The sequence below is a fragment of the Rana temporaria genome, chromosome 4 (genome assembly GCF_905171775.1).
Source record: "Rana temporaria chromosome 4, aRanTem1.1, whole genome shotgun sequence".
Taxonomy (NCBI): domain Eukaryota; kingdom Metazoa; phylum Chordata; class Amphibia; order Anura; family Ranidae; genus Rana; species Rana temporaria.
In genome coordinates, this window is record NC_053492.1 from 186,012,949 (window position 1) to 186,027,649 (window position 14,701).

Genomic DNA, 14,701 nt, shown 5'->3' on the forward strand with positions numbered 1-14,701 from the left:
TTAGAGGACTGTTATCTACTGACTGATTTTACTGTTCACAAAATTGTTGAATTTTTAGAAGCCTCAACTGTCCTTTCTCATCATGCACCTTTAGCTCTAAGCTGTATGTTTTACAACAACAATTTCCAGCATGCCAAACTCCAGTTTCTTTTATTGCACGTCAGAAAGTCCCCTTTCCAAGCATAACCCCTCTAGGCAAGGCTTCAGTTTTTTTGTTTGTGACTAAATGTGATGGTCACAGCTATGCAGCTCTGCGCGCAAATAGCTAGATGGTTCCACCCAGGATCAGGAGACTCGTTTTCCCCAGATCCATTTCTTTGACTACTCATCTCTGAGGACAGTTGTTGGCAAGTGTCAAAACAATAAGGTCCTGGCTCATCGCATGACAAGAAGTGGTGTTCTACTAATGGAATTAAGGAAGCAAGCAAAAACCTTAAAGTACTCTATCCAGCAACGTTTGAATCTTTGGGTCTTCTCTGTACTATTGCGCAGGTTTTTATGGCTGAAGCTTTGTCAGTGGAAATGTCCTGCTAAAAACATGTTTTTTGAGGGAAAATCTTTGTTCAGTCCTACTTGGATGCTTACATCCAGTTGGTGTCTGTAGGTAATGGTATTTTGTTACCCCTTAGAATAGTAGTCTACATTTAAAAATCCTGACATTCCTCTTAATTCAAAAAAGCATTTTTGTTGGCACCTCAGGCCTCAAGCTCTTAGATCAAGCCCACTTCACAATAAAAGGGCACTCCACTCGCACGCTTGACGTTCATGGAGACCAAAGAAAATATTACTCTTCGACAAGTTCTTGATCACCTCAAGAGACTCAACACATTTCTTAAGTGTAGAAGTTTGAATGGAATAGGTGGCAACCTCTTTCTAGCAGGGAGTTTCCTGAAGACAGGACATCAAAGATGCTTACCTGCATGTTCTGATCCTTCTGCCTCAAAAAAGGTTCCGCATTTTGCAGTGGAGGACTGTTGCTTAACCACTTCACGCGTAAAAGTAAAACCAATCTTGATGTCTAAGCACAATTTTGCAATTGAATGTCTCTTGACTGACACAGAGGTATCTTTTTAGAGCTGTGGATGCTAGGGCTTCTTCTTTTTTTTTTTTTTTTTTTTTTTTTTTTTTATATCCTTATTGATCACAGTGCAGTCCACAAACAGTGCCGTGAACTGGCCCCATTGTTTAAAAAAAAAAGTTTAGGAAACCCTGGTTTTTAAATATTAATTGCCTGGCGGACAGAGGATATTGCTTGCTCTTTCTATTTTTTATTTTTCCAGAGTTGCATTTTTTTTCTCTGATCATACTACTGCTGTTTCCAATTTCTTCTTGAATCCTTTGTGTAAAACACACTAGTAGAATATTTCCCCATGCCTCAAGCATGTCTTCTGTTTTCTTTCTTGAGCTGGTGTACAGCTCTGTCAAAGTAAGCAGCATGTGCCTTTTCTTAATGCTTCAGACAAGCCAAAAAATGCACTTTTGTGTTGATTTAAGTGTACAAACTACTACTGTACAAAACACAATTTTGCTAATTTTCTAGATAATTTAAAGCACTCTACTGGTAATACGTTAGTTAACCACTTCCATACCAGGCACACTTTCTGCCCAAGACAATTTTTATCTTTCAGCGCTGTCGCACTTTGAATGACAATTGCGCGGCCATGCAACACTGTACCCAAATATAATTTTTATAATTTTCTTTCCACAAATAGAGCTTTCTAAAAATAAATGATGGGCGGCACTGATGGGGGGTGCTGGATATGCAGCACTAATAGGTTGCACTGGAGAGGCAGCACTGATGAGGAGCTACTGACGGGCTTTTCTGAGTGGCACTGACATGCATTACTGATTGCCACTTTTTTAGGCACTGTTGTGGGCACTGATCTGCACTTTCATGGGCACTGACAGGCTTTATAGAGGGGCACAGGCCTGGCATGTGATGGGCATTTATTGGCAACTGATTGGCATCTTTTGATGGGGGCTGTGCTGATAATCAATGTGCTGAACATCAGCACAGATCCCCTCTGACGGGGAGAGCCGCCGATCGGCTCTCCCTGTCAGCGTGAACCGAGGAGAGACGTTTACCGTAACTTCCTGGTTCACGCGATGTACCGCTGTGATTGGCCACAGCTGATCACATGGTATGAAGCCTCTGTCGGAGTTGCTGTGTGTCAAACTGACACACAGCACCTCCGATCGCCATTCTTGGGCTCTGTTATCCTGATCATGTCATTTGACGTCCGATTAGGATAACTAAACCACTTTGCCACCGTCATTCTGCTATATGGCGGGCGGCAAGTGGTTAAGCTAACAATATTTTATGATTTAAAATCAGATTAGTGCATTTCTGTAATTAAGAATTGATCATGTATTCTTGTATTTAATATGTATTTGAGATTTAGTAAAGCTTTGTTTTCATTTGCAGTGAGTTTAAACCCAGCCTGGAAAGAGTTGGTAGCACAAAGACCCCCATCTGGTCTAATATCTGGACCCCTTCTATTTTCTGTCCTTTCCCAAATATTTATTTGCTTGGCATTCCAAACCATGGCTTTTCTGCTTGTGAAACAGGAGCCCTGGTACGAGGTCTGGACACCCAGCAGCAAGTAAGTGTCATCATTCTACTCTTTATTATTTGAAGTGGAACTTTATACACAAAATAACAATTTGCAAACAGGCAGTTTTTTTTTTAAATGCAGAATAGACATATTATGTCCATTCTATTATGTGCTTGTTTGCAATGTGCACTGGAAATGTGCATGCGTGGGATTGATGTTATCCTGGCCTTACAAAATGGGCAAAGATCAGAACCCGGAAGAAGACCAGCCAAATATGTCGATGGCTGACACGATTGGTCACTTGGCTGAAGTGGAAGAATATGGTCCCCCTGTAAAACAAGTTGTCTGTCTGTGCCCTATTACACCTGTTCTGATTGGTCTATTCTTCTCTTCCAGTGTCTGCAATATCTCTTTAGATGGTCATGAAAATCACACTAAAATTGATGAGCATAACATCAGCAACTATGAGAACACAACCCTGTTCTATGTATCCAGCTTCCAGTATCTCATTGTGGCAGTTGTATTTTCAAAAGGAAAACCCTTTCGCCAGCCCAGCTACAAAAACTGTACGTGTTTTTTTTTCAAAGCTGTAGTGTATTTTAGTTTTCTAGTGTATTGGAGATGTTTGTTTACGTATAGTCAAACCCAGCTCTGTACCTTGCTATACAGAGCTGTAAGTGAAAAAATGCATAATTATTATATGGGGAGGAACTGGTCTTTTTCCGTATGTGCTTTGACTGCTAGAGTTTTTTTATTTCTGCTTTTAAAAGTCAATCTGTTATTTAGTGAAGCCTGCCTAGGATTATAACTACCATCAGTCCCAATCTACAGTGGGTATAGACAAGAATCACCCCCCTTTAAGTGCCAGTTCACACCAGACGCAGTTCCGTTCAGTTCCGTGTGCTTTTTTTCTGCACAAAATACATGCACTGTGTTTTCCATGTATTCCAATGGCTCTAGTTAGCTCCAGTTCACACCATGCAGTCAGTTTCCGGTCAGTTTCTGCACCAAAAAATTTACTGCATGGTGTGAACTAGAGCCATTGAAGTACATGGAAAACACTATGCATGCATTTTTTGTGCAGATAAAATGCACACAAAACTGTACGGAACTGCGTCTGGTGTGAACTGGCCCTAAAATCACATTTTGTGTTGCTGCGTGGCCTGAAAATGAAGACAGTTTTTTGTTTTATCCAGCTGTATTTACTCCATGGAACTTATAACAACTAAGTAAAAGATGTAAACATCAAAGGGGGGTGATTCTTTTCTTGTACGTATTAGCAGAGTTTTTCTAAAATACGAGCATGAAAAATCTGCTTTAGCTGCATAAAAACCAATCGGCATGCAGGTTTTATTGTCAGGCGGAAGTTAGAATCTGGCTACCATACACAGCTGCACCAGGATCTGAACACACCAGTTTTAGTAAATCTCTCCCCAAAATCCCAGGTGGGCTGTAATTAGGGGGCAGGGGAATTATTAAATAGCAGCTTCACTAAAGGTTACTCTGTCCTTTAAATTTACTATCCCTATATGCCACGTTTTAGGCATTTCCTGTCCATTCTCAGTATCCACACACCTTGTGTTTGACAAATCTGCAGCTACTGAAGGTTGGGGTTGGAAGTGGGGATCCAATGTGACCATTTTTAACATGATTGTTGCAGAAGTTTGCTTATTATTATACAGGATTTATATAGCGCCAACAGTTTGCGCAGCACTTTACAACTTCTGGGAGGACAGTACAATTACAATACAGGAGGAATCATTAGAGCTTACAATCTAGAAGATGTGCAATGCTTGTGCATACAGTATGTTTTTATGGGAAAAATGCATTCTTTCTGACACCCCCCCCCCTCCCCTCCTTGTATCTTTGGGAAAACATTAGTTCACAGTATAAATCCGAAATGTGTAACCAGCTCCTATCCTGTGAATAAATCCTGGGGTGTCTGTTGCGGTAGCTGTAGGGATGAGTTGTCTACAATAGCCACAATCGGGACATATTTGAGCTAGAACAAAGAATTGTAATTGTTTTCCTGAGACTCGGCATATAATGACCTTAATGTCCTTCCATCATTCTCTCCTTTAGATTTCTTTGTAATCTCAGTGTTGGCTCTCTATGCCTTAATAATATTCTTCATGCTGCACCCTATAAACTCTGTTGACAGCTTTTTTGAGGTAAGCTGTACTGTTATAAAGTGAACTTGTTATTGATTCCTCTGCCTCTTACTCAAGCATGATTGACTGTCTTTCACTTTAATATATTGTACTTTTTTTTTTTTTTCAGCTGGTCTGTGTCCCATTTCAATGGCGCCTTGTAATGCTGTACATTATTATTGGAAATGCATTGACATCAGTTTTGGTAGAGGTAAGACCTAGAAGCTTTTGGTAATATTAATATAGTATAGGCTTCAGACAGGAGTTTTTTTTTTAGAGGTACGCATGAATCGTACATAAAGTGCTTTGCATGCGCAATAAACTAGTTTGTACTTTTTCATATTATGTAGTGTTACAACTAAGGTTGAATTGGAACTGTTACCATTTAATTTGAAGAACATACTTAACATTTTGATGGTGCATAAAATTGTAATAAAAAAAAAAATCTATCTAAAATCTATCTAAAAACTATCATTCACCTTGATGGTACCCTATTTGGCTACAATGACAGCTATGAACCTTTTGGGTTAGAACTCTGAGCTTTGTGGGGTAGTTTAACTACTTGCCGACCAGCCGCTGCAGTTATACGGCGGCAGGTCGGCTCCCCTGCGCGAGAGCCCGTAGCTATACGCCGTCTCTCTAAGCGGCCACTAGGGGCGCGTGCACGCCGCCCGCTCGTCCCTGACTCCTGCGCGGGGGAACAGCGATCAGTTATTTCCCCTAGTTAGAGTTACAGTTAGAATACACCCAGGGAACATACTTAACCCCTTGCCCGCCCCCTAGTGTTCACCCCTTCCCTGCCAGTGGCATTTTTATAGTAATCCAATGCATTTTTATAGCACTGATCGCTATAATAATGCCAATGGTCCCAAAAAAGTGTCCGCCATAATGTCGCAGTACCAAAAAAAATCGCTGATCGCCGCCATTACTAGTAAAAAAAAAAATATTAATAAAAATGCCATAAAACTACCCCCTATTTTGTAAACGCTATAACTTTTGCGCAAACCAATCAATAAACGTTTATTGCGATTTTTTTTTTTTTTTTTTACGAAAAATATGTAGAAGAATACGTATTGGCCTAAACTGAGGGAAAAAAAATGTTTTTTTTTTATATATATTTTTGGGGGATATTTATTATAGCAAAAAGTAAAAAATATTCATTTTTTCAAAATTGTCGCTCTATTTTTGTTTATAGCGCAACAACTAAAAACCGCAGAGGTGATCAAATACCACCAAAAGAAAGCTCTATTTGTGGGGAAAAAAGGACGCCAATTTTGTTTGGGAGCCACGTCGCATGACCGCGCAATTGTCAGTTAAAGCGACGCAGTGCCGAATCGCGAAAAGTGCTCTGGTCTTTGACCAGCAATATGGTCCGGGGGTTAAGTGGTTAAAGAGTTTTTTATTAATTTAACTTAACCCTGATTGGTGTTTCTCTTTGACTTTTTTTGATTGATCTGTCACCTTTAAAAGCCTGTGTCAGTGGGCTTGGATGGGCAAACACAGCATGCTTTTGACATCAGTTTGAAACATTTCTGAGATCGCTCAGAATGCATTGCCGGTGCAGTTGACCTGAAGCACACAAAAGCCAGTCTATGCTGGCTCTAATGATGCATTTTTTTCTTTTAGCTATGTTCTCTGAGGGGCTTTGGAGAATTCTGAAAATAGGTGTGTTTTTTTGTTTAAATAACTTGACAAGAATATTGCGTAGGAATGGGACACCATGATGCAACTCCTGAAGAGTGAAAATTGAACAGTGAAAATTCTGAATGCTTATCTAAATCAAGACCTTTTATGTGGAGGTTGTACATAAATTGGAAAACCACATATTTTTACATTTGGACTATTTTTTCATTGCATGTATTGGTACAAAAAAATAAAATGTAATCGCAGGTTTTATTACTACAAAATTCCAAGTAAGGGTGACTACTTATCTTTCACCGGAATAATGTGCTGCAGCCTAAAATGTCACTTTTACAAAAAATAGGATTATTGGCTATTAAAGGCATAATGACATAAAAAATTCCTTGTGTTTAAAACTGGCTTAAATGTAGCTAAAAAAAATAGTGCCTGATGCTTTAAGAAAACAAATAATGCTGCATGTATTGCTGTGGGGTATGCTGCTTTATAGCACAGCAAGCCAGAGTATGATGCGTTTGCTGTTGATGTGTATTGCCTTTATGTACTGCTGCCAAGTTGTGTTTTTAAAGCTTGTGCTCATTGCAGGCATGCATTGCAGCTTTTATTTAACAATAAGGCATGCAGACTTTTTGGCATGAGGATGTTTTTGTTTTAAATGAACAGATGAAAACTTTCCTTAGCCTAACCACTTAAAGACAGTCCAGTCCTGCCATTGAGTAAGGCTTACTTCTCAAATTGTTATAGTGAAGTAGTTTGTGGGGTATCACCAGGACCACAAATTTGAAACAACCAAAATTACCAAAGTTGCACTCCTGTAATCAATACTAAGAGGGAGAAAAGTAATCCCTGTGATATTGGGATGGATTTTCTTACCTCCAGAGCTCTAAGGTCCATAATTGAGAAGCCTGATAAACTCCAAATACAGTGTAACATTATGCATATAGAAGTTTGTAATGCCTATAAATTGATATCATCGTATTAAATGTGATTATGGCTTTACCACAGAGTCTGAACCAAATTAAAAAGAAATGCATGTAGTATTGCCTCCAAATATTTTAACTAGGTTTTACAGACATATTAGTAAAATAATTTTTAGAATTACATCTGCCAAGTGGTCTAGGATTCATTTCTCAATGCCTTTATCCTGAACTGTGGACAATTTCAGACTTTCTGGCTTGTGTCAATGCTGTCTAGCACAGTTGTCATTTATTGTTATACCGACATAAATTAGAGCATGTATATTTTTCAATATTAATTACATGTGCACCAAAAGCATGCTTTGAGGGCATCTCTTTCTGGAATAGAAGTGCCCCAAACTATGCCTTTTAAATATATAATTGCAATATGAATCAAAGCTGTTTACTGTGGAGTCCGTTCTAATAGATATATGCTATAGAATCAAATATTTGTTACACATCACGCAGATTCCCTTGTAAATGCCAATAGGCTTGAAGCATTGTCACCTCTACTGTGAAAAAGTGCCCATGTGGTAATCCTTGGTTACCTGTGGACACAACTACAGACTAAAGTTTTTTTACATTTTGTATATAATGGGCCAGGTTTAGAACCCTTGTCATTTTGTAATGCTATATGGGAAGATTTCAACTCACTTTATGTTCTGGTGACAATCTTTTACCAGGCAGATAGTAGGGAAACTGCCAGCAATTAAAAAAAAAAAAGATGGGTTTTAGCATTCCCCTAGTTAAAGCATTTTTTTTTTTTTACATAGTTTGTGATGTTGAAAAAAAGACACAATGTAAATCAAGTCCAACCTGTGTGTGTGCTTTATGTTTATATTAAATTGTATATCCATGTTGAGGTCGTTGGGGTACCCATCTAATAGTTTTTTGAAATTATCGATGCTCTATGTTAAAACCACTGCTTGTGAATGAGGATTCTACACCCTTACTGCTCTAACAGTAAAGAACCCTCTATGCAGTTTAAGGTTAAACCGCTGCTCCTCTAATTTTAGTGAATGGCCGCATGTCTTTTTTTAAATTTTCTTGCCCGGAAGTGGTTTATCCCTCTTGTGGGGTCACCAGTTCGGTATCTGTACATTGAAATTATATCCCCTCTCAAGTGTCTCTTCTCCAGAGAGAATAAGTTCAGTACTTGCAGTCTTTCCCCGTAGCTAGATCCACTGGACAGATTTATATCCGTGTTAAAGAAATTTCCCCTTGCCTCCTGTCCTGGGGAAGAAATATTTTAGACAGAAGGTAAAGGAATCTCTTCAACAAGACCTTCCAATGGCAATAACACCTGAAAGGAGTTGCAGTCCTTCCTCACTCTATCCAAACTTAAAAAAATAAAATACATTTTGGCTGTAGATACTTTAAGCTACCGACATTCACTTTACTGTGCTATTTAACTGCTTGCCGACCGCCTACCGTCATATTACGGCGGCAAGTCGGCTCCCCTGCGCGAGAGCCTGTAGTATAACGTCGGCTCTCGCACAGGCCACTAGGGGCGCTCGCTCCCGACTCCCTTGCGCGTGCCCGGCGGGCTCGATCACCGCCGGGCACACTGGATCGCTCGTTACAGAGCAGGGAACGGGAGCTGTGTGTGTAAACCGGTCCTGTCAGGGGGAGAAATGCTGATCTTCTGTTCATACAATGTATGAACAGCGATCAGTCTTTTCCCCTAGTGAGGCCCCCCCCCCCCCCCCCACAGTAAGAACACACCCAGGGATGTACTTAACCCCTTCCCCTAGTGTTAACCCCTTCACTGCCAGTGTCATTTTTATAGTAATCAATGCATTTTTATAGCACTGATCGCTATAAAAATGCCAATGGTCCCAAAAATGTGTCCGCCATAATGTCGCAGTACCGAAAAAAAACACGCTGATCGCCGCCATTACTAGTAAAAAAAAATATTAATAAAAATACCCCCTATTTTGTAAACGCTATAACTTTTGCGCAAACCAATCAATAAACGCTTATTGCGATGGTTTTTTTTTTTACGAACATTTTTATTTTTATATACTATTTTTGTGTGACTTGCATTAACACCTGTTAAATGAAGTTGCACAGAGTGTAAGCAAGTCGCAATGCGGCCACACTGCAAAATTGGCTTTGAATTTGGGTAAAGTAGCGACATTCTCTGATGGGGCGGGTGAAGATTGTAATGTGACCGGTCCACCTTGTCAAATCAGAGACCGCCTTCTATTCATTGAAAAAAATACAAGGCTTTTTTCTGAATGGGGGCAGTGCCAAGCGAGTGATCCCCTGGGGTTACTATGCAGAATTGCAGCCACTTTGCTGCACCTGGCTGCTACAGCAGTGATTAGCAGCTTACACACTGACATGAGTCGGGTATGACATTTTCATAGTTACATTAGTCCATACTAGACCAATGTAACTATGCAAAAACAATCAATCATACCTAAATTTCATGTTTAAAGTAGAACTAAATTCATTTTTTTTATTTTATTTTTGGCTACGGTAGGGGAGGGTTATAACCCCTTTCAGGTTTTTTTTGCCATCTGTATCCTCTTACCCATTTTTCCCATCTCTTCCTTTCCCATATCCAAAACGGTATTTGTGAGGAAATCCCTTGAACGTGAGGGAATCTCTGGTTGTCACCAGGTTACTCAGAACTAGTGTCCCTATTGGAATATTTCCCTTTTCTTCCTCTTCAAAGGACAGCCTAAAATTTTGGATTTTCCTTCACTTTCGGTGATAACAGTAGGATTTTCTCTCTATTCTACCCCAAAAAATACTTTAGTTACACTCTAGGGTAAATGGGAATCTGCTAACCTACGTTTGGTGTGTATTTAAAATGCACATCGATTGTGGGAATACCACATAAAGGTGTCGGTCTCTCAAATAAGCATATGTCTATTAGAATAGGTTTCTCCAGGTACCAGGTGATTGAAAGCACAGTAATTGTGATTCTAATAGTTGACCATAGCCTGTTTTAAATATTAATTTTATTAATTTGCATGTTTCTAATGAATTGGTCCTTTTAATTCTTCCCACCCACCCACAATTTCTCGCAGACTGTCGTCCTTGATATGATACTCTGGAAGCTTGTGTTCAACCGAGACAAGCAGGGAGAGTCCCACCTCATGGTCACCCACCCCCCACAGGTTGGAACTTCACTGTTCATATGCACTGGGCAGCTTAAACCCTGCAGTCCCTTTTTATCTTTAGCATTAGCTGCTATGCAGTGTCATGTGCCTTTGTTATCTTTGTGTGTGTTCATCTTCCTGCTACATTTGCACAAATAGATGGTGAGATAGGCTGGTGAATGTGTTGACGTGCATGGTGTGACCTTGTGAGAGAATCTTGCTGTTATGGCTAACCAGTGCTGCTAATGTAATGCTTCCCAAAGAACTTATTATGGATTCTACCAAAGCTGTAAAGTATTAGGAATGTAGACTTGATGTATATTTTTATCTGTCCTCTTGGGGTTGGATATACTGATCTGTTGCTTTAAATAGAAAATACAATTGGGCTGCTTTCATGTATTTCTTATTATTTTAACTTGTGTTGTTGTTGCCTAGATACACAAGCCCTTAAGTCATGCACTTACTGAATCTGCTCTTTCTAGGAGGCCATTGATCGTTGGGGAGGACATTTCTGCTCATTTTTGTGCTTCTGTCGAAAAAAGATGCCCAAAGCCAAATACATGCACTTAGCACAGGAACTATTGGTGGATCCAGACTGGCCACCTAAGCCAAGAACAACTACTGAAGCGAAAACTTCTGTTCAAGAAAATGGCGGTCACCATATTGTCACAATTACGTAGCATTTGCTTTAAGTGGCTTTTTTATTTTTTTTATTTTGTTTCCAATACGATTGTCCCATATGCACTGCTGGTGGGGTCTGTAATGCATTGTACACTGCAGAGCCCATCACTAGAGTTTTCATAGTGTCTTAATTCTGGAGTTGGGCATGGTCACCAGCGTTGCATACTTAAGTCTCCGTGTAAAGTCTGAATGGAACTCATTTTTTAAAGGCTTCAGAAATGTTTTTTTTTTTTTTAATAATAATTTCAATTCTATATGCAGCACTGTGTGAGGTGGGGAACATGAATTTTTTTTATGAATTATTTTGCTCATATAATATCACTTCTATTCTTCCTTTTTTCCAAGTCATTTGGGACCATTGTGTAAAAAGGTGTAATTGTCATGCTAATTAACTAATTTGCTTTTAGTTTCCTGTGGCCCGGAAATATGACAGGGGTCTAGGCAACTGCCAAACGGAAGGGAGGTGCATTACAGCTTTAACCTGTGTTGGTTTGGAAATGGCTTGTGTTGATGCCATATAAATAATTCTGAAGAAGATGATTAAAAGGATAAGTTCACCTTTGGGAACATGTTTTTAGGGTGGAACATGTAACATGTTCCCACTGCTGCAGACGCTCCCTGCTGCCCTCTGTCCTTGTAACAGCGGTATGGGGAGAAGCTCCCTGTACTAGCTTTCACTTTTTGAAACAGCATGGACGTGTGGTGCTCCACCCACATGGTTGCTTCATTCATACACAGAGCTCTGTGTATGAATGAACTAGAAGTCCCGACATCCTCTTGCGGCTGTCGGCTAGTTTTTTTAATGAACTACCACAGCGATGTTGAGTGCTGTGATAGTTCATTGAGTTTTCCTGTCAATGTGAAACTGCCTGGCTGTACCATGTACAGGGCAGAGAGCTCACACTCAGTCTGCTAGGAGACCTGTATGGCATCAGCAATCTGCTGTCCGCTGGAGCAATACTTTCCAGGCTCCTAAAAAAAGAAAAATAGTAAATGCACATTTTTTTACTTGCAAAAAATGTTTTTATTTAAGTGAACTTATCCTTTAAGGCTGCATCAGACTTGGTGTTCATGGAACGTGCACAAAACGTGTGTCACGCTTGCGGTGTCCTTTATTGTTAATGACACCCCAAACATGGCAACTAGATGTGTGTTTTCACATGTGTCAAAAGCATCACAATGTGGTTAAAAAAAAAAAAGCATGAAGCTCAATACCCAAATAAGGTATATAAGCTGCGTCTTTTGTGTTTTTGTCTCACCTAGGGCAGACCATTTAAATGAATGGGCTGCCCTATGTGTGTAGCACCAACATGCAAAACAAGAGGCACTAGGTGTGAATCTTTAAATCAGATAAGCTGAGCGAATAATAACAATGCAAAGGGCAGTGAGGTGTGCTATCCACTATGACAACCTGTATGTATTTTTTTTATCCGTATTGGTTTTTGAAGGTTTATTTTTTGCTTGGTGATTAGGAATTGCAGCTCTTATTCTTAATAAATATTGCACTGAGATTTTTTTTCCAATGTCTGAAGAATCGTATATCTTCTAAATTAAATTCTGTATGCCTCTTGTTGAGATGGCAAGCTGTAGACAGTTGAGCGCAAGTCCTGCAAGAAAAAAAAATGGCTATACGTGCATTTACCCATATAGACCAATCTTAATTCAGTTTAAAAGTAAAAGCTGATAGCTTGCAAAACTTTTAACGCAGGTCTTTCCCTTACTGAATAAGCACTTGCATGTAGATCTCCATGTGCTGTTTTTATTCCCAATTTAGAATTCGATTTTTTGGTCTGTTTGCTTATTCACTGGATTGATAACCTATAAATATTTTGTTGGATGAGCCTATGTTTTCAGTTAGTAGTTCCTGAGGAACAAATACAATTTTTATAAAAAATAAGACATTTCTGATTTGGGTAATAACAGCAGCATTCAACTGAGGTAGTACCGTAATTATGTGTGTGTGTATGTATGTATGTATATATATATATATATATGTGTGTGTGTGTGTGTGTGTGTGTGTGTGTGTGTGTGTATGTGTGTATATATATATATATATATATATATATATATATATATATACACACACATTTTTTTTTTTTTTTAACCCCAAACTCCATCCAGTGCTTGCATCAAAAAACATTTCTGAAGCCTGCATGATATTTGTAAATTATTCAGAAAATGAATGATCCTTTTGTCAATGTTACCAAAAGTTAAAAAATATTTTTATTTTGCTATATCTATGCATTTCAGACCTTAGAGCTGTGAATTCTGCTGCATCGATTTCTGATACTGTCTGGGGAAATTATTTGTGTGCATCCTCCAGGCACTATAGGGTTATATTTATGTACATATCCAAACAAACTGCATTTTTGGGTCATGGAGGTTGGGAAGTATGGTATTGGTATTCCAAAAACTTTCTTGTGCCACAATAGTAATCTTGGGGTTGCAAAACTATCTTATGTAAATATGACAACAATTGCCCATGCTGTACATAAAATGCTGTTGGTAGTTCTGTTGGCTATTCACAATAATGTGGCTAGAAACCTTTCATGTGAGAAATGCCTAAAACCTGCCATTGTTAACCTTCCTATGAAAATGCTAGCTACCTGTTTTTTTTATGGTGGTCCTCTGACTTAACAATCTTATATTTGAAAGTTAACTTTGATCAGATATATAAATCAACAGTTTTTGAATTTGCTGACTGCATGCTTGTTCTGGAATACATTGGAAGTCATGTAGCCAGAGGAGCCACAGGAAAGCCAGGGAACTAGCATTTTTTTTGGAGGTCAGTGATGGAAGCATATGAGTTTCCCTCATACCTCAAGTTCATCAGAATGTCATGTATACTTTTGTGTACCATCATAAATGCCATATGTCATACCTACTTAATCATTGTAAAATATATTTATTAAGTTATAGTAGGCTTAACATCATCTTATCTCACAACACATTTCTCCATCTACATCCACATATTCATGTATATAAAGGGGCAGCCACATTTTATTTTCTTCATTCTTTTTGTAATGGTTAAAGTGGAATTGCGGGTTAACCCAAACTGTCCCCTCATCCTTCCCAATACCAGAGCTTACTAATTTGTGCAAGAACGATGTGTATACTTGCCTATTTTCAAGCCACTCCAATGGAGTGATCAGCCAGCACTGCTGCAGGAGACAGGAGGGAGTGCTGACAGCAGATGGGACATTAAAGCCCATGAATGATGTCGCGCTCCCAGGCATTATCAACTATATGGTCTTGGCGCTCCTTCCTCTCCCCAGACCTGTGCAACTTGAAAACAATTATACATACCGATCTTTCTTACACAGGTTAGTAAGCATAGATGTTGGGAGAGGGAAAGGGACAATTTTAGGGGCAGTTAGGGTTATCCAGGATTACACTTTAACACTATGCCTCGCTCAGCACAACAAACCTATTTAAAGAATTTAAATCCAGTAAATCTGTGGTGTGTTTTTTTTTTTTTTTTTTTTTTTTTTACGTGATTGGAATCCACAACCGCTTTAGTTTGTTAAATACCTTCTTTATGGCTGCTACAGCAAAGCAATGCATTTCCATTTTCTGGATAATACTCTAAGAACCATTCAGCACAGTTC

General features: G+C 39.1%; 1 protein-coding gene across 3 annotated transcripts in view; it reads left to right on the forward strand.

Moving 5' to 3' along the window:
• ATP13A3 (ATPase 13A3) overlaps positions 1-13,065 on the forward strand; it is a 156,796-nt gene extending 143,731 nt beyond the window's left edge. For 2 of the 3 annotated variants that reach the window (XM_040349508.1, XM_040349509.1), the window contains exons 28-33: positions 2,426-2,603; positions 2,952-3,121; positions 4,638-4,726; positions 4,836-4,916; positions 10,341-10,430; positions 10,895-13,065. In XM_040349508.1, the coding sequence (XP_040205442.1) occupies positions 2,426-2,603; positions 2,952-3,121; positions 4,638-4,726; positions 4,836-4,916; positions 10,341-10,430; positions 10,895-11,092 (806 nt within the window). In that variant the 3' untranslated portion in view covers positions 11,093-13,065. The remainder of the gene's footprint in view (positions 1-2,425; positions 2,604-2,951; positions 3,122-4,637; positions 4,727-4,835; positions 4,917-10,340; positions 10,431-10,894) is intronic. The other variant, XM_040349511.1, reaches the window with a different exon arrangement.
• The last annotated feature ends 1,636 nt before the right edge of the window (positions 13,066-14,701 follow it).